Below are 23,255 nucleotides of genomic sequence, written 5' to 3' on the forward strand. Positions count from 1 at the left end.
ATTTGGTAGTGAGAAAAATAAACCTTAAGAACTACAAATTAAAAAGCTCAAATCGTCAAGTAGATCCGTGGTGAATTCCATTTTACATCACATGCATGAGGGTCGCATGAGAGGATCCGCACTTATTATTTGGACCGTCTCCTAATTTACCCTAAAAATTTGAAACATGAACCGAAACCCAACGAATGTGGCAAGAATAGAAAGAAGCTAAAATCACATTTTTTATATTTTCCACCCAGGCTAAGATAAATATTTTCGTGGTCGGAGACGAGTCTTATGTGTGTGAGGTCTTGAATGTTCATTTGTGAGTTTAGGCTTCCATTGTGGTTGTTTTTCTCCCTCCTTGGGGGTGGCTACCCGTTATCGATGTATAAATTTCGTATCAATTAATAAAAGCACCTCTAAACTTTGACCAAAAAAAAATAAGATAAATATTTCGACTATCTTCTAATTTACGCTGAAAAAGTGGGACGATCACTTTCATTTATCTCTTCAAAGTCTCCTCATTGCAGTTCTTGCCCGATTCATGGGGTTTTGATTCATGTTTTCACATTTTATTTTTCTCTTCAAAGTCTCCTCTTCGGTCTTAATTCTCAGGAGTCTTTTTATTTCATCATTACAGTCCTTGCTCCATGTGTATTGTTTTAGTATTATATATATTGATGCATATACAACAGATAATTAGATAGATATACTCCTTGTGTATTATTCTAATGTCTGAGGTGTGTAAAAGTAGCTTAGCTAGCAGTAACAGAGCGAGCCCTTCGAACAGATTTTCTGTGAGCAATAAGACTCCTTTAGTAGTCTCTTCTTCTTGGGGTTTGTTACGTTCAATGTCTGCTGTGACATCCCAAGAAGCCTCTTCTTGGGCTTCTCCATGTAGTTATCATGTATTCTTGAGCTTCAGGGGCGAGGACACTCGCAAGACTTTCACTGATCACCTCTACATGGCTTTGGGCCAAGCCGGATTTCACACCTTCAAAGACGATGATGGCATAAGAAAAGGAGAAGATATCAAGTCTGAGATAGAGAAAGCAATTCGAGAGTCGAGAATTTCAATAATCGTCTTCTCGAAGAACTATGCCTCGTCAACTTGGTGCCTCGAAGAGCTTGTGATGATCCTCAAACACAGGACTCTTGGACACATAGTTCTACCTATCTTCTATGATGTGGATCCATCTGAAGTGAGGAAGCAAATTGGCAGTTTTGAAGAAGCATTTACAAGGTATAAAGAGAAGCTCAAATCAGAAACATGTGAATTGGCGAAAGAGAAATTGAAGGATAAGCTAGGAACATGGAAGGCAGCGCTTAGAGAAGTTGCAGATTTGGCCGGGATGAATTTACAAAATCAAGTTAATGGGTAATTTTCTCGTACTTGTGTCGCTTTTCAGTGTAAGATTAAATTTTAATTTATTTATTGTGGTGGCCCACCTGTTTTATATGACACATATTGATTACGAGTTTAATAGGATTCTCTATATCTTTATTTTATTCTATTAGTCAAATAGAGAAGTTATTTCCTAAATACACTCTACTTTGATGGAAAGTGAATATAATGTTCATTAAGGAAATCGGTCCTCTCACGACTAGAAAGAAAGGAAAGAGAGAGAAACCCATCTTCCACCTAAGGCTTAATGCTCTAGTAAAAAATAATTATGGCTGCTTCAATTAATCACTAGATTGCTCTCGAGTTCCGCATTACTAGATTCGGGTACGCCGTTCTTGATTTCTTAAGTTCCGCTTAATGTTTGCATGTGATAATCATGATAATTCTAGACCCTGGAATAATTGTAGATTGTTAATTGTTTAACGTCATCAATAATAAAATTTACATGTGGTATCAGAGCTATAGGATTAGAAATTCAAAAGTGCTACGCACACAACGGTTATGTAAAACACAACACACAACTAATCTCTAGCCGTCCATTGCTGTAATGAATTGTCAAAATTCGTTCAAACTCTTCCCCATAAAAGTTCAACTTTTTCTTGGACGGGTTTTTTTAAAATCTAGACCGTCCAAATACATCTGGACGGTCAGAATTACGCACACAACCAACACAACGGTTGTGCAAGTAGCATTTTTGTTAGAAATTATCATGTTTATCCGATTAAGTACATGTAATCAATTGAAGTCGCCGTATTGATTTTTACGGTGGCTATATGGGTATGTCGGCGTACCTATGCTTTCGGTTGATTCATGTTTGCATATATCTATATTTTTTTCTTTTTCTTGCGTTGATCCGTTTTTTCGGCGCCATCTACTACCGAAGTTGAACCTTTGATATTATTTTATCGTCACGCCGTTGATGCTTAGGCCATCCACAGTGGTATAATCACAAATGGATAACCAAAAGTTGACACATCAGCTTTTGATTATTCACTTAATAGATTGCTAAGCTTAACAATATCGAGGTTCACAATGGTCACTTCTAATCCATAACCAAAATAAAGGGTTCACTACAATTTCACACAATCTCTCTCTCCCCCTTTATTTTCTGTCATTCACTTCCCTCCATTACGTTTTTTTTTTTGGCAAAAATATATCGAATATATGGTGTTCTTCATAGTGTTATCTATCAAAACAACACCGAAACATTTTTTTTTTCCTATTCCTATAGCCTATATCACAAATCCACCACTCTCTTAATCTTTCAAAAAAAAAAATCAAATGTGTTCTTAAATTTGGAAAATAATGCAAGGTTCTTCCTCTTTATTTTTTTTGCAAGGTTCTTTGTTTACTCAACCATAGGGGCAGGAACAAAAAATGAATAACCACTTTTTAGTTGAAAAAATCAAAATTTTTTGCTAAAAAGTGATTATTTATCAAAATACTTGGGTAAAAGTAAAAAAATAAAAACATTTTTCCCGATTCCTCTCATTGAAACGAATCAATAACCCATAAAAGTTTGGGGCAAAACTAAAAAATGAGAAAAAAAATTCAAATAAAGACAATTTTTAGATTTAAGTTAAGTTTAAGTTAAATTCATAAGAATGCAGCTTAAAATAGAAACGAAAAAGAAGAGTAAAATACCTTAATCCAGCAACGATGAGTTAAATTATCGATGATCGAGAAATATGAGTTTCACTTTTAGAGGAAAAGAAAGAGAAACAGTTTGTGGTTGAAGTGAAGAAGATATAGAACAAGGGAAGAAGAGAATAATAAAATAGTAGTTGAAATACGTTTGTATATAAATTTTGGAACTAGTTAACTTATGTAGTGTGGAGTTCACAAATTTTGATTATTGAAAAAGGTTGCTAGTTTTGGTTATCCAAAACCCAAAATTTGATTATTTCTAAGGATGTTGCTGAGTTTGATTATACCATTGTGAGCCATTTTTTACACCAATATTGTTAACTTTAACAACAATTGACTTTTGGTTATACCACTGTGGATGGCCTTACGGTATGAAACATAATTTTTTCTAATAACAAAGGTTACGTACTGGGAAAAGTGTTTTTGATTGTTTTCTGAAAGGGATAAAATATCCGTAATGCTACACACAGAGCAAAAGTGTGCAGATTTTGTGCACAGATTTATTGTTCGGCCTACTACGGGTCCCACACAAATAATCCAAGCCGTTCATTAAATGTAAAACATTTTTTCAATGATCCCTCTTGAAAAATTGGCTCAATCCAATACTTATAGGTGCTCGATTTAATCATTTTACTTTCCATTCGGATTTCTTAATAATGAAAAGTTAAATGATTGAATCAAGCACCTATAAATATCATATTAAAATGATTTTTCTTGAGGGCCCTTGGAAAAATATTGTACATTTAATGAACGGCTTGGATCGTTTGTGTCAGACCTGGAGTGGGCCTCACACACGAATCTGTCCGCGATCTGTGTGGGAATTGTCTGTGTAAACAGACATACTGTAAAATATTGTATTAACGTGTTTTGTCTCGGAGGGTCGAGTACGTCTACTGGGCATGTATTTTTTTTTTTTCTAAGCAAAAAAAAAATTATTAATCTTTATAAAGGATTACAAAGATTAAAAGGATCAAGGGCACATCGGCAGAAAGCCACCCGAGACCTAGAGATGGCAAGACGCCAACTGAACACCATAACAAAACCACACAACCTCAACCTAAAACATCCAATAAAAGTTATAAAACCCAAAACGATCCTACATACCCTATGCAAAACCCCATCATCAGTCACCCAAAAAGCCAAGCAGACACAACAACAAATCCACCGAGACCTTTGCAACGGACTACACCTCTATTTTCCTATTATCGATCAATTTCCACGACCAAAAGAAACAACCCAAACCGAAACACCACCGAGCAAAATCAGAAAAATCAAAACATGAATGATTTGAGCATATATGTTACCTCTCATAATGATCTGTTTTGTCATCTTTTAGACATGAAAGAATATACTCTTATGATCTTGCTTAGGAAGAACAGAGGAGTACCAGTACGGTTATAGATGCATGCAGAATGATATATGTGTATAACAGTATATATTATTAGCATGCTTCTAATGATGATCTCTTGGTGTATTTTTCTTTAATTCGGAAAAACATATTATGGTTTTGTATTTTGTAAGAAAACACAGAGGTTCAAAAAGAAAAAAAACTTTTCCTCACCTTATAATGATGAAAGTGTTGTGAATAATTTTATTTTTATTCACCCAATGGTATGTGGAAAATGATTGTTTCGACGGGTTATCTACATTATGGTCGATTTGGTAGTCACCAAAGTGACCCAATCATAATAGTTTGTAGATTAGTCGTATTATAGTGAATATTTCGTTATTCCCCTTATGTCCATAAAGAAATGAAAGTTACTAATTTGAATCTATAATATGTGAGATTTGGTAGTCACCAAAGTGACCCAATCATAATAATTCATAGATATCAAATCATATTATGGAATTGTGAATAATCTAAGATTCATCTAATGTCCATGAAATGGTCACTATTTTGATTTGGCTCTATATAAGGATACGGTTTGGGCGAAAGTGATCCAACTGGAATGTTGATAGATGTTAATCAAATTATGAAATTGTAATACCTATTATGATCAGGTGTTAAAATAGTGATACTGTTATGTTTTTAATCACCTAATGTTAATGCAAAAATCATTACCATGATCAAAATCTATATTAAGACATATAGTTCGATTGTCGCCAAAGTGACCCAACTGGAATGTTTCATAGATTTCAATTAAATTATTGAAACTTGACACTTATTTTATTTGATATTTTTATTACGAATGGTTTGGTAGTGACCAAAGTGACCCAATTGGAATGACTCATAAATATCAAGTTATATATGAAATTTATTCCCATTCATAAATGTTAAGAATAATGACTTTGCAAATCGCCATTCTCTAGTCACATTGATATTAGGTAGGCCTAAAACTGCACTACTTCTAAGTGAATAGTGAATTAGAATAGGATAATTTATAAGTATTCACAATTGAGATTGAAAATGGATACCCAAAGGTAACAAACCTACTTAATTGTGAATCCTTATCGATTAGTTCTATTGGTGACAGGGAATTACCATAACTTTTAACAGTGTAACATTAGATGAACCCAAAGGCAGATCACCGTTGCACTATTTATTGTTGTTTGAACAAAATTTATTTTGTCAACTTATTAGTAACTCAAAGAATTATTGTAGTGAGCATATGTTATGTGTGCATTGTCAATATATTTGTTTCACACTCACATGCTTAGTCTGTTTTTTTTTCAATTTATTATATGGTTGAGTTTCTCATATTGAAAAAGACAAGATTAGTTTTATTTTTAAACTAGATCTTGATAACATATTGATTCTTGAGAAATTCTTCTATTTGAGAAATGCAAAATGACTTTATTTTATTTTGGTAAAGTATGGATGAAATGGAGTAAACTAAGCCTTATATTTGTGTAAATATTTAAAGTGAGTATTATTATGTTTATTGTGCATGGAATATGTGAAGATGTCATTGAAATGTTATATTTGGCTTATTCAACTAAAGTACTTGAGAATTAAAGTAGAGAAAGCCTAAAAAGGACATGAAGTTGGCATTATGTTGTGCTAATGGGTCTACTTATGATCTTAGACTCGAAAGTATGTAATGGACAATGATATATGGCGCTTCTGTAAATAGTTGAGACATTATCAGAAAATTTGTCATAAAACGTAGCAAATGATTCGAAAAGGGAAAGTGGTAATTAATGGTTTATATTTTGAATCAAACCTGGCTAATTGAAGCTAATCAACTAGGAAGTGATTTGAATATGAGCTACTACTTATGTTTATAACCAAAGATGCGGAGAGATTTGAAATTATTGAAAACATAAGCCCATCGAGTTCTAAATAATTAATTACAGTTTTTATTAGAAGTGCTTTGTGACTTACCATTTGCTATTTAAGAGTTGGTCAGCATTTTGTATTTCTATAATGCTACCGATTTAGTTTTCTTTATATAAACTAAATTTTATAGTGATTGAAAAATATCAATTATTGAGTTATGGTGTTTTATTATGATTTGAATGAATTAAAGTTTGATGACTATTTTATTGAGAACTCTCCTTATACTGCATAATAATGTTAGTTTGGTTAGTAGGCTCATGTATGAAAATTATTTCATTTTGTGACATGAATGTTTGAAACATAGTTTAAAGAAACATATTGAGAAATTCATATGTGACAAAATTTTATGAATTCAAATTTGTATTAATCTCCTTGTATGTGTGATTTGCATTAAGTACAAGCAAACCATATACAAAAAGAAATCACAAGAAATAACAGGCTTCTTAATGTGTTCATATAGACATGAAAGATATATTTTATCACCTATAGGATGACTTTTTTGCTTTATGTTAGTTTTTCTATTGCATGAAGATCTCAATCATTGAACACTCTAAAGGTATACATTATTGATGTGGGAAGGGCAAATAGAAAATAACGTAAAAGTCATGAGGTAGGATTTAAGTGATAAATATAATGACAGGTCTGTTCCACAGTAGAATGTAGTTGCTGAAAGGAAATCGTACATTATTAGACATGGTTAGAAGTATGTCTGTAACTCTGAAATATCCATTATCTGGTGGATAGATACTTCTAAGCCAGCTGTATTTATGTGAATTAGGTTTCTAGTAAGACAGTTTCAAATACTTCTTTTGAATTGTGGATAGGAAGGAAACTAAACTTAGGACACCTAAAATGTTTAATGTTGTCCAGCAGAGGCTAGAATTTCTAGTTCAAATGAAAAGAATTTGAATTTTAGAATGAGCTATGGTGACCTTATTGGTTACACTATAAAATTCAAAAGGTGAGAATTTTACTATTTAACCATAGTACAATAATTATAGAAATTGGTCATTCAGATTCTATAGGAATGGTGAAATTAGTGGAAGTGATAAGCCATGGAATGTGGTCACTTAAAAGTTAAAGTATAAGTTTCTTTACCCGTAACTTAGAATGATGTTGTTGTTCTTATAGTTGATAAATAAACATAATGATATGGAACAACAAAGTAAGTTGTCAATCACTCCATAATGAGATTGCCACCAATGAAGAAATTGTAGAACATCACAAAATATAGCATTAAGAATATCTCAAAGGAAAAAGAGATTTGTTATTTGAATGATTATTTTATCCTATTTTATTTATCTACAAGAATGTGTTATGATCCAATTTCATTTTCACAAGCCGCGTAAAGTGATAATTTTACTAAATGAATTGATGCCATGAATGATGAGTTTAATCAATGGAACATAATGAAGTTTGAAATTCATTAGATTGCCATAAAGATACATGTAAATGGGTCTTCAAGACTACATTTGACTTGGAGGGTAATATAAAACGATATAAAGTCATACTTGTGACCAAGGGTTATACTCAGAATGGAGGCATAATTTTATGGAGCCTTTCTCTATTGTATCCGAGAAGAACTCGCTGAAAATTATTGTGGCGTTGGTAGGTAACTCTTTATGTTTGGGAGTTACGTTTGGACGTGAAAATAACCTTTTGAATGAAAGTTCAGATGATGGAGTCGATCTATATGAATCAACCTAAGGTTTCTCAATTTAAGTAAAAGAGCACTTTGCTACAAACTTAAGAAGTCAACTTTTGGACTTAAACAAGTTCCTGCCATTGGTTTCTTATGTTTGCTAATACCGTTATTTTGTTTGGATTAAGGGAAAAACCCTATAAACTGATGTATATATCCAAAGATAAGTGGGAGTAAGTTTATGTTTTTTGACATGTATGTTGACGGTGTTTTCCTTGCTATAGTGATATTTATTGTTTGCACTTAAAAGTTTTTCTCAGAAACTTTTAAATTAAAGATTATATGCTCATGTTGAGAAAGTTTGATGATCTTGAGTTTATTAGCTACTCAAATTCACATTTTGTTTGAAGCTTTGATAGTAAAAAAATTACTTTTGATTAGTTGTTTCTATTATGTGAAGAAGCAAACAAAAGTTCTAAAGTAACTACCATTGCTTCATCTATTATGATGTTTGAATTGTAGCATGCTTTGAGGTCATACTTCATGAATAGTAGTTGGGAAATTTATCTCAAGACTTGAGGTTGTCGACACCATTACCAAGTCACTAAGAATTTATGATTCCACAACTATTTTCTTTTCTAAGAAAAATTTTATAAACAAAAGTGCCACTAAAAGCAAAAGCACCCCAGCTTATGATTGCAGATCCACTTATGAAGGGGTTAACACAAGGACATTTAAGATATGCTAATCGAAAGAGTCTAGGGTAACCCATAAAAGTTGTAACTCATGGGCTGCAATATGATGACGGTGTTATTCGGTACTTTGAGAGATCTCAATTACGTGTTTCTGATAATTTCCTATAATGAATAATGCACGTACATATATGTAAATGATTAATGATTATAGGAATAGTCTTTGTCAAAAGACATTATCGTTGGAAGGGACTCACTTAAAGACTATGTTAAACAGTTTGCTAGTGTTGTGGTATATGGAAGGGACTATATCATTGTGATGTAGAACCGCCCTGACTCGCGTTATTAGTGGGTTGTTTAATAATAGTATTATGATTGTGACCAAATTAAGAAGGAATAGATATGGACTTCTAGCACGTCTTATGTTTACGTTGTTAAACTCTACTTCTGTTATCATATGGGCCAAGTGGGAGAATATAAGACTAAATCTTAATTTAGTCATTGTGGTAGCCCACCTGTTTTATATGGCACATATTGATTATGAGTTTAATAGGATTATCCATATCTTTATTTTATTCTATTGGTCAAATAAAGAAGTTATTTCCTAAATAAACTCTACTTTGATGGTAAGTGTGTATAATGTTCATTAAGAAAATCGGTCCTCTCTATGCCTATGAAAGAGCATCTAGTGTCTGCTTACAAAATAGTGTTTAGGATTCCATCAATTTAACGTGATACTAAACGACTAGAAAGAAAGGCAAAGGAGAGAAACCCGTCTTCCACCTAGGGCTTAATGCTCTAGTAAAAATTATGATTGTTTCAATTAATCACGGGATCGCTCGAGTTCCGCATTACTAGATTCGGGTACGCCGTTCTTGATTTCTTAAGTTCTGCTTAATGTTTGCATGTGATAATCATGATAGTTCACTACAAGAAAAATGAAAATTGGTGACAAAAAAGTGGCGACGAAATTTAATTTCGTCACTAAATGAGTTTATTTGGTGACGAAAAAATAAATTCGTCACTGTTTTGACAACTTTCGTGACGAAATAATTTTGTCACCAATTATACATGTTTAGTGGCGAAAAAAATATTTTTGTCGCGAAAGGTACCCATTTGGTGACAAAATATATTTTTCGTCGCCGAAAGCTTAAAAAGGTGACTAAATTATTTTTCATTGCCAAAGATAATCATTTGGTGACAAAAAATATATTTTATCGCTAAATGAGAGCAATTTAGTGACAAAATATTTTTTTTCGTCACCAAATGCTTAACTTTGGTGACAAAAAATAATTTCGTCACTATTTTAACGCTTTCAGCAACGAAATTTATGAATTGCGCTTTGTCACTAAATGTATTTCGAACATAACTCTTTATTAAAATCTCCGATTGAGATAATTCAAATTGGGTTTGAACAATAACTCAATTGCCTACAACTTTCATGTTTATCAAAGTTGCTAATTTTAATGTTTAAAGGTTCAAAATATATTTTACTGTTAAACATATGTGTTATATATTAGATATTTCAAATATTTATTGAAAAATGTGTATAGAGCAGTTGGTCGGAGCTTGTGCGAAAAACTCAAAGGACTCGGGTTTGAAACCCAGCAGGCGCAAGAAAGAAAGATTTTTTTTTGCATATGAAAACATCTTTTGCAACGAAAAATTTCGTCACCGATTTCTTATATTGGTGACGAAATTTTTTGTCACCGATGTGATCTATCGGTGACGAATTTTTTCGTAGTCAAAAGCACAATAAGCGAGGAAAAAAATTTCGTCACCAATTATTCACTTTTTGGTGACGAAATATTTCGTCATCAAAAGGCACTATAGGTGACGAAAAATAGATTTCATCACCAGGTAGGAATCCTCGACAACCTTTAGTCAACAAATTTTTTTTCGTCACCTATATTATTTGTGACGAAAAACATGCAATTTATGACGATTTTCATTCGTCACCCAATTGAATTTTTCTTGTAGTGGTTCTAGATCCTGGCATAATTGTAGGTTGTTAATTTTTTAATGCCACCAAGAATAAATTTACATTCAGCTCATACTCATCTGATTATTGCAGTAGTGTCAAAAACATGCTAATTTTATATAGTTATTGCTTTGAATTGTTTAATTCTTGGTTTGTGCAATTCAATCATGTAGAGACCCGTATTTTAGGCCTATATTTTTTTTTTTATATAACTGTACGGCTTGTCGAGATAAACGGTATGGATATATGGATTGACGCATTTGTGGAAGGATATAAAGGTAAATAGATGAGAGGTGCATGTGTGAGTGTGTGGTGTGAGGGCATGGGATTATTTCCCCCACCTCTATTATTCCCAGAGGAATGCTTTCCTCTTTCTCATTTCTATCTCTCGGCTCTCTCTCTAACTCTCACATATCTCTCTCTCGGCTCTCCTCCACTCCCACTCAAAATCAACTCCAATCAACCTCCACTCTCAAAACTCATGAAGATTGACCTCCATTCCACCCTCCGTACGTGGTCTTGAGCGTGTATTCAGTTGGGTCTAGCTCGGAGAGGAGTATTCAACTGATTTTGAGGTTCCGGAAGCTAGGGCTTACTCAAATTGCGTGGGTTTCGCTTCTCGACTTGAGGTAGGGAATTCTACCTCTCTTTATATGTTTTATGAGTGATTTGGTGCATGAATCGTGCTTGTAATGTCGTGTTTAAGTTTGGATTGAAAATTCGTAGTTGCTGTCAGAATTGTCTGTTTTTCCTGGATTCCTACCGGTAGGCCCGTCCTTTCTACCGGTAGAACGTCGTTACTTTACCAGAAAATCGATTCCCTACCGGTAGGAACTCTTCACCTACCGGTAGAACGATTGAGAAATTCCTTCGTAACCAGCTCAAACGTACAGCAGCAGCTCAAAAGCTGCTCAACGAATTCGATTCCTACCGGTAGGAATTCATTACCTACCGGTAGGTCAAGTACAAAAATTATGTCGTTCAACTGTTGACCTTTCTGTTCCCAATTTCTACCGGTAGGAACTTCTCACCTACCGGTAGGTCAAGTGCTTCTACCGGTAGGAACTTTTTACCTACCGGTAGGTCAAGCGGCTTTGTTCAGATGTTGGCCCTTTTGTTTTCAAGTTCTACCGGTAGGACTTGCCTGCCTACCGGTAGGAGATTAGGAGTTTGAGCTGCTTTCAGCTGCTTTCTTGAGCTGCTGCAGTATCTTTCAGCTGCTTCCATATATCTTTCAACTCGCATGTCGAAGCTTTTCATTGACTTTAATGGGATTGTTTACGCATCCTTCCAAGTGTTTTGGCGAGTATTACTCGTTTCTGACTTAGAGTGGCATTCAATGGACTAGAGCGAACATGTCTAGGGATTCGACGAGTAGTAGTGCAATCCGTTCTCTCTCTCGACTCATAAAATTCTTAGATTCCTTTAGTACGTTCTTTTACGGACTCCGAGTATAGAAACTAGATAATCGGGCATCGTAGAGTCTAGTCGTGGGTTGATATGTGGTGTGCGAAGGTACGGGAAATGTACATAGGGGTACGGTGAGGACGTGTGTATTTGAGTATATGCGATATGGTAGATTGTTGGTCTTATATTACCATGTGATTGATTAAATGGTCTTTGGATTCAATTGAATGAATGGATGTTTGTGAAAATGGGAAGCAGAATGAAAGTAAATAACTAATGGACAGAGTATTGTAGGATTTTATGTATGGGCCTAGTACGTCATGTAAGATGCGGGTATGTAAACAAAGAGGAGGCATAAATGTGTCCAATTGTGGAATCACGTAATGATTAATTAAATTTCAGTGGTATAACCGTCAAAGGGATGATGAAATTGATTATGAAATGATGTCGATTGTGAAAAGTGTGAAAGGTGACCCAAGTGGTCGTTATTGAGGGAAAAGACTCGGGGTGACCCTGCGCTCGAGGGAACTAGACCCGAGGTGACCCAACTGATTCATATTATTGGAGGAAAAGACTTGGGGTGACCCTGCGCTCGAGGGAACTAGACCCAAGGTGACCCCACCTGATTATTGTTATTGAGGGAAAAGACTCGGGGTGACCCTGCGCTCGAGGGAACTAGACCCGAGGTGACCCTAGTGATTATTTGATGGGAAATACCGGATTAAAGGAAAAGAAAGGTTTTGCAATTAAGGGATTTAATGAAGATCAATGTGGACACGAGAAAGATTGTACTATCATACGGAGAATAATAAGATGTTTTGATTTGATTATAGACAAGTGTGAGATGACGTGAGTTTAATAATGTAACTAGTTAAAGAAGTAAACGGCTAGTGACATTGATGTGAAGTCTAGGACTCTTAGGCGATAATTCGCAGCTTGTTGGTAGTCATTTGTGGTATAGGCGTATCTGTCAGTACTCATTCATTCTCGGTGCATGGTTCATTCAAATTGCATATAGCTTGAGTTTAGAATTTTCTACTGGGCTAGTGTAGCTCAACCAAATCTTTCTTTTCAGGTTCTGATGCCGGGCAATAGATTGCATGCATTATGTGCTTGACAGTAAAAGACTTTTGGAAGCTGACATCACTGGTTATTTCGTCATCTTTGTGAAGATCTCATTTTGTTAAAGGTGGTTTTGTAACTAATTATTACTGAATTTTCTTTTGACTAAAGTTGTAATTATCTAAACTTAAGGACTTGTTTGTAAATTAAACAGGTGGGAAACTCATTTGGGTAACGTATATGATATGCGAGGTTTCTCTTTTATTGAAATGTATTACTTAATTATGTTGAAAATCGAGGGCGTGACAACTTGGTATCAGAGCGTAAGTTTAGAATACCTTGAGACCGTGGGGAGACTTTTGGTCTCATGGGTTCAAAAAAAAAAAATTGCTGCATCTTTTTACAAAATCACATGTGTGCTTGCATGAAGAGTCAGTATGTCGATGTGACATTGCATATATATATCACGATAGAGTGGCGCAAAATTGTTGACTTTGGTTGGAAAGGTTGGAGACCTATAGCACATAATTAGGTGGCTAATGTTGATGATTTCATTTCTTATGCTTCCATAGTAGGATGTCTTCAAGACGTGGAGATAGGTGTGGTGAAACCAGGGATAGTGAGCACCAGGGCTGTAGTGCAAACGGAGAGAATGAAGTGAGTCAATGTGCCAAGGATGAAGTGATGTTTCCTGAGATTGTTGAGTGTGGGAAAGGTGTCGAGACACTGGAAGGTGCGCAAGGTGGTGTGAATGTGGGAGAAACTAGGCATCGAGTCGTTACCACAAGATCATCTTCAGAGAGTGTTGAGAGTTCAGGAAGGAAGAAACCTAGAGTATCAGATCACTTTATTCAGGACCAGCAGGGCTTTAAGCCACCTTTTTATATCGGGACTCCAAGAGCTCTTCTCAAGTGTCAGACTGTGTGTTATCGATGTCGTCAGCTTGGTCATATTCGTTCTCAATGCCCATGGCGTGGGGGATCTTGTTATACTTGCGGTGAACGTGGCCACATGGCAAGGAATTGTCTTCGGGAATTGGGAGTACCTGGTGAGTCGAGCTCAATGCAGCAGGATACATATACGTCGAAACAACAACAGATGCAGTTCCGTAGCTAAACTACCACTTCCTCATATTCTCTAGCTCTTAGAAACGTCGCTTGTTGAGGTATTGTCTTTTTCTAGTTGTTTTACTCATTCTTTACAATACTTTTGATTTGGAAGCATTTCACTCATTGAGAATCCTATTCTTGTCCATGTTTGGAATAGAAAATAAGAAATCTTAGTCCACGCGTGTTGAGAAATATCGATAGATCATATTTGCCCAGATTAGAGGTTAATCATTCCATATTGAAGTGTTGTCCTTGACCTCTTTAAATTGTTTATATCGAGATTTGGTTTGATTTGGACAGGGATTGTTTGTATCCATGATGATTGGTGACATCTCAAATGTGATTTTAGAAGAGTTGTTTCTTTTATTACCATCTTTCGTTGGCCAAGCTAAATATTGTTAGAATTGTATCGTAATTTATTCTTCCGTGAAGTCCAGTGGGTGGATGACCCGTTATAATTCTCAGTATTTAAGTCAATTGTCATACGATCCCTTCCTAGCTTTTCTTGGACATATTTAAATTCTTGTAGCGAAGTATCTTATGACACTGTTGCTATCAAATTTGAAAAGTGTTTCTCGTTCCCTATTCAAGGTCTTATTTGACATCATCCTGCTTGAGATAAATTTTCATTGGTCAGTTTAGATTTCCTTGATGCGATTATCATTTTCGTCGTTTGCTTGTAACCGTTATCCCATATGAGTATTTAATTTGCAAACATCAATCTATTGAACCCAACCTTTGACTATGTACCGTATGAAATACAAATTCGTTAGCACTATCAAAATTTAGACCTTGTTCCCATCATTGCCTGCTTGGGCCATCATTCATTGTGGTCCCATGACTAAGAAGTCATATGATTTGAACTCATATCCTCTTTGTATCTATTTGTTTGCCCTTGCCTATTTGGTTGGTTCGAATTTCCATTGTTGGAGTCAAATCTTGTGGTGACATATCTATTGATGTCTATTCATTGACACCGTTCAATACAAATTCAATTGTGGAAATTACTTTCAATGGTATTTTACTCTGTCGTGGTTCCTCGATTCTGGAGGCACATGATTCATCTTGTGATGCTTAGTCTCAAATTGTTGAAAGTTCTACTCATTTCTAGTATGGAAAATTTCCTATTTTGGATCAATTGGTTTGCGCGAGATCAGTCTCATTACCTGGAACTTATTCATAATATCGAAATCTTTCGTTTGAAAAATGTTATCCGTTGACTCCTCTGACTTGTAAAGCAATAAGAGAGTTATGACCTGTCACTTCAAATTTCGTGAGTTGGCATAAATAGGTACTTCGAGTTTGTTGCCGAACCGCCGTAAAGATTCCAAGTGCTCTCTAAATTTCAGATGCCCTATTGCTGTTCTTCAAATTCTTGATTAATGCTGCTTGAGTTTTGTAGCTTATTCGTTTCATTTGAGATGACGAATCGAATCCTTCTCGTAATATAGAATGACCCAACCTAGAGTGAAAATTTGGTGCGGCCTTTAGAAGGATTGGCTTGTGTTATGGACCCGCTAAAACAATTAATTCGATTCGCCAACGATAGTTGGAAGCTCGAGGGAGAATGACCGAAAAGAGAAAGGTAAAGATCGTCAAAGATTGCTAACTGCGGAGGGCTGACCAAAGGATTATGTTGACCGTCGACGTCACCCAATGTTATTTGAAGAAGGGAAGTCATGAATTTCGTAAAGCATAGTTGCGTTGGGGTTTGTCTCGTTCTGGGCAGAAAAGAAGCGTTCACCGTAAGAAGGATAGTTTAAGTGTCGGACACTATGTACATGTTTTGGGATACCCAGGCGACAACCGGTGAAATCCACTTGGAAGAGGCGCTTGATCACCGCCCATTCTAGATGGAAGTCTCGGGAAGTCAATTGGATTATCTGGTTATACTTAGGAGGTAAGATCTCAATGGTGAGATAGATGATTGTGTATGGGATTTGTATAATAAAGAAAAGTTTAGAAACTGTGAACCGTTTGACGTTGCCGCCTAACTTTTTCAAAATATATGACGCATTATGTATACGGAGATTGAGGAGGTATGAAATAAATCCTTTGCATGTGTTAGAAAGGTCCGAAATTGAATTAGGAGCTTAAGTGTCCTATGATGAGAAACCGATGCGTACCGTAGACTCGTGTAATCCATTGTTGAAAGGTAAGCCGATGTTGTTAGTGCATGGTTACGTGGAAATGGGGGTACGAAGTTCGAAAGATATACGCGTGTTTGTTGTGGTTTGCTTGATGTGAATCTAGACATAGACTTTGATGGTAATTGAATTGTTGTATAATGGATAGTGTTACAGTTGGAGTATGTTGATGTGATGCTTGGCATGATTAGGCTTGCCTTATCTAATTTCGAGGACGAAATTTTTTTTAAGGAGGGTAGGGTGTAGAGACCCGTATTTTAGGCCTATATTTTTTTTTTTATATAACTGTACGGCTTGTCGAGATAAACGGTATGGATATATGGATTGACGCATTTGTGGAAGGATATAAAGGTAAATAGATGAGAGGTGCATGTGTGAGTGTGTGGTGTGAGGGCATGGGATTATTTCCCCCACCTCTATTATTCCCAGAGGAATGCTTTCCTCTTTCTCATTTCTATCTCTCGGCTCTCTCTCTAACTCTCACATATCTCTCTCTCGGCTCTCCTCCACTCCCACTCAAAATCAACTCCAATCAACCTCCACTCTCAAAACTCATGAAGATTGACCTCCATTCCACCCTCCGTACGTGGTCTTGAGCGTGTATTCAGTTGGGTCTAGCTCGGAGAGGAGTATTCAACTGATTTTGAGGTTCCGGAAGCTAGGGCTTACTCAAATTGCGTGGGTTTCGCTTCTCGACTTGAGGTAGGGAATTCTACCTCTCTTTATATGTTTTATGAGTGATTTGGTGCATGAATCGTGCTTGTAATGTCGTGTTTAAGTTTGGATTGAAAATTCGTAGTTGCTGTCAGAATTGTCTGTTTTTCCTGGATTCCTACCGGTAGGCCCGTCCTTTCTACCGGTAGAACGTCGTTACTTTACCAGAAAATCGATTCCCTACCGGTAGGAACTCTTCACCTACCGGTAGAACGATTGAGAAATTCCTTCGTAACCAGCTCAAACGTACAGCAGCAGCTCAAAAGCTGCTCAACGAATTCGATTCCTACCGGTAGGAATTCATTACCTACCGGTAGGTCAAGTACAAAAATTATGTCGTTCAACTGTTGACCTTTCTGTTCCCAATTTCTACCGGTAGGAACTTCTCACCTACCGGTAGGTCAAGTGCTTCTACCGGTAGGAACTTTTTACCTACCGGTAGGTCAAGCGGCTTTGTTCAGATGTTGGCCCTTTTGTTTTCAAGTTCTACCGGTAGGACTTGCCTGCCTACCGGTAGGAGATTAGGAGTTTGAGCTGCTTTCAGCTGCTTTCTTGAGCTGCTGCAGTATCTTTCAGCTGCTTCCATATATCTTTCAACTCGCATGTCGAAGCTTTTCATTGACTTTAATGGGATTGTTTACGCATCCTTCCAAGTGTTTTGGCGAGTATTACTCGTTTCTGACTTAGAGTGGCATTCAATGGACTAGAGCGAACATGTCTAGGGATTCGACGAGTAGTAGTGCAATCCGTTCTCTCTCTCGACTCATAAAATTCTTAGATTCCTTTAGTACGTTCTTTTACGGACTCCGAGTATAGAAACTAGATAATCGGGCATCGTAGAGTCTAGTCGTGGGTTGATATGTGGTGTGCGAAGGTACGGGAAATGTACATAGGGGTACGGTGAGGACGTGTGTATTTGAGTATATGCGATATGGTAGATTGTTGGTCTTATATTACCATGTGATTGATTAAATGGTCTTTGGATTCAATTGAATGAATGGATGTTTGTGAAAATGGGAAGCAGAATGAAAGTAAATAACTAATGGACAGAGTATTGTAGGATTTTATGTATGGGCCTAGTACGTCATGTAAGATGCGGGTATGTAAACAAAGAGGAGGCATAAATGTGTCCAATTGTGGAATCACGTAATGATTAATTAAATTTCAGTGGTATAACCGTCAAAGGGATGATGAAATTGATTATGAAATGATGTCGATTGTGAAAAGTGTGAAAGGTGACCCAAGTGGTCGTTATTGAGGGAAAAGACTCGGGGTGACCCTGCGCTCGAGGGAACTAGACCCGAGGTGACCCAACTGATTCATATTATTGGAGGAAAAGACTTGGGGTGACCCTGCGCTCGAGGGAACTAGACCCAAGGTGACCCCACCTGATTATTGTTATTGAGGGAAAAGACTCGGGGTGACCCTGCGCTCGAGGGAACTAGACCCGAGGTGACCCTAGTGATTATTTGATGGGAAATACCGGATTAAAGGAAAAGAAAGGTTTTGCAATTAAGGGATTTAATGAAGATCAATGTGGACACGAGAAAGATTGTACTATCATACGGAGAATAATAAGATGTTTTGATTTGATTATAGACAAGTGTGAGATGACGTGAGTTTAATAATGTAACTAGTTAAAGAAGTAAACGGCTAGTGACATTGATGTGAAGTCTAGGACTCTTAGGCGATAATTCGCAGCTTGTTGGTAGTCATTTGTGGTATAGGCGTATCTGTCAGTACTCATTCATTCTCGGTGCATGGTTCATTCAAATTGCATATAGCTTGAGTTTAGAATTTTCTACTGGGCTAGTGTAGCTCAACCAAATCTTTCTTTTCAGGTTCTGATGCCGGGCAATAGATTGCATGCATTATGTGCTTGACAGTAAAAGACTTTTGGAAGCTGACATCACTGGTTATTTCGTCATCTTTGTGAAGATCTCATTTTGTTAAAGGTGGTTTTGTAACTAATTATTACTGAATTTTCTTTTGACTAAAGTTGTAATTATCTAAACTTAAGGACTTGTTTGTAAATTAAACAGGTGGGAAACTCATTTGGGTAACGTATATGATATGCGAGGTTTCTCTTTTATTGAAATGTATTACTTAATTATGTTGAAAATCGAGGGCGTGACAAATCAAGTATTCTTTTTTTTTTTTATGTCCCATCTTCATTACAATTTGCAGACACGAGGCAAGGTTTATCAAGAAAATTATAAAAGTGGTTGGAGACAAGCTAAGGCGCACGACCTTGAACATTGCCCCCAACTTGGTTGGAATACATTCACGGGTCAAAAACATTCAGCTTTGGTTAGAAAATGGGCCAAGTAATGTTGGCATAGTTGCAATTTGTGGAATGGGTGGAATAGGCAAGACAACCACTGCAAAACTTCTGTATGATTTGAACTTCTTGAGATTCGAAGGTAGCAGTTTTCTTGAGAATGTAAGAGAAACTTCACAACAACAAGATGGTTTACTTCGTTTACAAAAAAAGTTTCTTCAAGACATTTTGAAGACAACGAAAGTAAAACTAAACAGTATTGCTGAAGGAACTGCTATGATAATAAAGGCCATATGTTGCAAAAAAGTTTTTATAGTTCTTGATGATGTGGATAAACTTGATCAATTAGATGCACTACTTGGAGTGCGAGGTTGGCTTTTTCCAGGAAGTAAAATCATCATAACCACCAGGCGTGAACGGTTGTTAGGGGCTTATGAATTCTATAAGGTGCATAGGCTTGAAAATCTGAGTGATGAGGAATCCTTGGAGCTCTTTAGTTGGCATGCCTTTGGAAAATGTTGTCCTAACAATGGGTATGTAGAGGTCTCAAAAAGAGTGATAAGCTACTGTGGAGGGATTCCATTGGCAATTAAAGTTCTAGGTTCTTCTCTATCTGGGAATTGCTTAAATGTATGGAAAAGTCAATTGGACAAATTGAAAGCGATTCCCAACAGTCAAATCGTAGAAAAACTCCGAATAAGTTATGACTCTTTACAAGATGACCACGACAAACATCTATTCCTCAATCTTGCTTGTTTTTTTGTTGGAAGCGATAAGGATTCTACAATTTCAATTTTAGACGGATGTGGATTTTACACAGTGGTTGGGATTCAAAACCTCGTGGACAGATGTTTGATATCGATTGATGAAAGTAACACACTGGTAATGCATCATTTGCTTCAACAAATGGGAAGAGAAATTATTCGTCAAGAGTCACCAAAGGAGCCAGGCAATCGTAGCATCCTCTGGAATCATGAGGACACATTTAATGTTTTGAGAGAACACACTGTAAGAATTATACTTTGCTCTTTATGCATTTTTGTATGAATTTGTGTAGGGATGCTATTCACTAATCATTCTTCTTCCTGCCTATTCTCCCTTTCCCTTTTTTTTTTTTCTCATTCTTATGTTAGGGCACAAGCGAAATAGAAGGCCTCAAACTCGATATGTGTCTGTTGAAAGAGGAAGCATATGCTTGTACGGTTTTTGGTGACAATAGAAAACGTCGCTATGAAGAGTTCCTTGGGAAGCCCTTATTGTCAAATTTGGGTGGTTCGCTTAAAAGATATGGTTTCACTATATTCTCCTCTCACCTCGAACCCACAAATCCAGAAAATTCAAATTTTCCAGTGGCTTTAGAAGCTGATGCATTTGCAAGGATGAACAAACTAAAACTTCTGCAGCTCAATCGTGTACATATTAGTGGGCCCTATAAAAAGTTTCCCAAACGATTAAGATGGTTGTGCTGGCGTGAATTCCCACTTAAATCCATACCTGGTGATTTCCCTTTGGAGAGCCTGGTTGCTCTTGACATGCAATATAGCCGCTTAAAATATGTATGGGAAGGAACCAAGGTATGTTACTACTTTTTTCTTCCTTTCAATTTTCTTTGGAAAGTGAACTGAAGGCTTTGATACCCACTTTTTGTCCCCTTTCTTTTGCAGTTTCTACGGTTGTTAAAAATCCTCGATCTAAGTCATTCATATAACCTTGCAAAAACTCCTGACTTTTCAGAACTCCCCAATCTTGAGAGGCTGGTGCTTAAAAATTGTACAAGTTTGGTTGAGGTTCATAAATCCATTGGACGCCTTGAGAGACTTGTTTTGTTAAATTTGGAAGACTGCAAAAATTTGAGGAATCTTCCGAGAAGCATTTGTATGCTAAAAAATTTGGAAACGCTTGTCATCTCCGGTTGCCCAAATCTCTATGGATTGCTGACAAACATGGGAAATATGGAGTCTCTAACTGTGCTCAAGGTAGATGGAATCGCTTTAAATCAATCTCTCCCTACCAATGGGCAGGTGAACGCAGTGCAATCTTTCATCTGGCCTTGGCGGTTGAAGCCAAGAGAAAGTCCGGAGATTTCATGGCCTTCTTTACCATGGTCCTTGGTACAATTAAGTCTAGGGAATTGTAATCTTTCGGAGGATGATTTCCCTATAGAACTTAGCAACCTATGCTCACTGAAAGAACTAAATTTATCGAATAATCAATTTCGTAGCCTCCCAAATTTCATCAGAGGTCTTACTAAGCTTGAGTCCTTATCCATAGAATCTTGCCCAAGGCTCCGTAAACTTGATGAGGTCCCGCCACTACATGGTTATTTGCTTTGTGGAGCTAATAGATTGCTAGAGGAAGTAACGTGTCAAGTCTCACACCGACCAACAACCACTTGTCATTTGGATGCATGCAACCATCCAGAGACTATGACGTTATTCAAATTAGAATCCATAGAAAGTGTTGAAGCTGAGATTGTTAACAATTTGGGCTTGTCGAACTTGCAATCCATGGGAAATCTAACTGTAAAGCTAACGTCATGGTTTGGCATGCTACAAAGGAGGTTTCCCCTCCAGGTGCTCTCTCTCTCTCTCTCTCTCTCTCTCTCTCTCTCTCTCTTTTTCTCTCTCTCTCTCTCCTCTCTCTCTCTCTCTCTCTTTTTCTCTCTCTCTCTCTCTTTCTCCGTGTGTGATGTGCTTAGATTTCTATCTATCTCTCTCTCTGATGTGCTTAGATTTTGTTTCTGTGACACAGGTATGTTACGAGGAACATATAATCTGTGCTTATATTCCTGGTAGCAAGGTTCCACCCTCGTTTAATTTTAAGAATCTAGGATCCTCAATTGATTTTACTGTGCCTTCATATCTTAATTTGAGGATCGTAGGCTTGAATGTTTGTTCAGTTTATGAGCACTCCAGCGATCCAAAACGTGATGAACCACATACTATCATAAGTAATAGGACGAAGGGCTTGGTTTGGAGTCATTGCCCACATGTCTTTGGAACTGCAGAAGATGGTGAAGATACGATGTGGTTAAGTTATTGGAAGTTTGGAAATCGATTGGAAGTCGGCAATGAAGTCAGTATTTCAGTGTATGGAGGTGAATTTGTGCATGTAAAGGAGGTTGGAGTTCGTCTTCTGTACAAAGAGGAACCAGAAGAGATGAACTTCCAATCAGCCTATGGATATAAAATACCCCTTCAACTCTGTCAATATGGAAATATCGTTCCAGGAATTGTTTCTGCACATCAACCGAGCACAAAATTATACCTACTCGGCCATCATGAAAATTGCAAGTTCCCTTGCAAGTATTGTCAGCATGTGTACCCTCCACCTTGGATCCCTGCCACTCCTTACGATTATGATTATACTGTGGAATGTCTGGGCTTCGAATCAGATGATGGGTTGGTCATTTTATGTTTCTCAAGACCTTGGGCATTGATTTATTAAGCTTCAACAATTTGTATCAACGATATTTAGTAGTTAATCTGGAAAAAGTATCTTTTACTTCTCACTTACTCTTGTGCAATGTACTGATGATACTACTAATTTACTCCATTTTTTTGTGGGAAATGTGATCGAATTTGCTTTGGCGTTCACCAAAACATGGTTCTTCCAAAACAAATTAGTTAACTTGATTGCTGCCAAGATTTCTATCAAAAATTTGGTGCGCACCGCGACGAGGAGTTCTATGGGCAACATGCCCTTAAAAAAGGCGTATCGAGGAGCCCTTACAGATGAGCGCTCAATTCAGAGTCGCCACTTGGGTTTGAAGGTCCGATACCCAAGAAACCAAATTTGAAACGCTTGCTATGCTGTTTAATTTGAAAAGATGAAGGCACCAGTCCGTCATAACCATATATGGATTCGGGAGCCAAGTTACACTACAAGAAAAATTGCATTGGGTGA

At 36.7% G+C, this 23,255-nt stretch overlaps 2 protein-coding genes across 2 annotated transcripts in view; both read left to right on the forward strand.

Annotated features, from left to right (window-relative positions):
* Positions 1-23,255, forward strand: part of LOC131326061 (receptor-like protein 7) — an 85,660-nt gene that overhangs the window by 37,266 nt on the left and 25,139 nt on the right. The window lies entirely within an intron of this gene.
* Positions 704-22,833, forward strand: LOC131326053 (disease resistance protein RPV1-like). Its single transcript, XM_058358643.1, has 5 exons — positions 704-1,360; positions 19,256-20,357; positions 20,483-20,923; positions 21,014-21,922; positions 22,101-22,833. The coding sequence occupies exons 1-5, from the start codon at positions 714-716 to the stop codon at positions 22,794-22,796; spliced, it is 3,795 nt and encodes a 1,264-aa protein (XP_058214626.1). The 5' UTR covers positions 704-713; the 3' UTR covers positions 22,797-22,833.

The sequence above is a fragment of the Rhododendron vialii genome, chromosome 5a, assembly GCF_030253575.1.
Source record: "Rhododendron vialii isolate Sample 1 chromosome 5a, ASM3025357v1".
In the NCBI taxonomy this organism is placed as follows: Eukaryota; Viridiplantae; Streptophyta; class Magnoliopsida; order Ericales; family Ericaceae; genus Rhododendron; species Rhododendron vialii.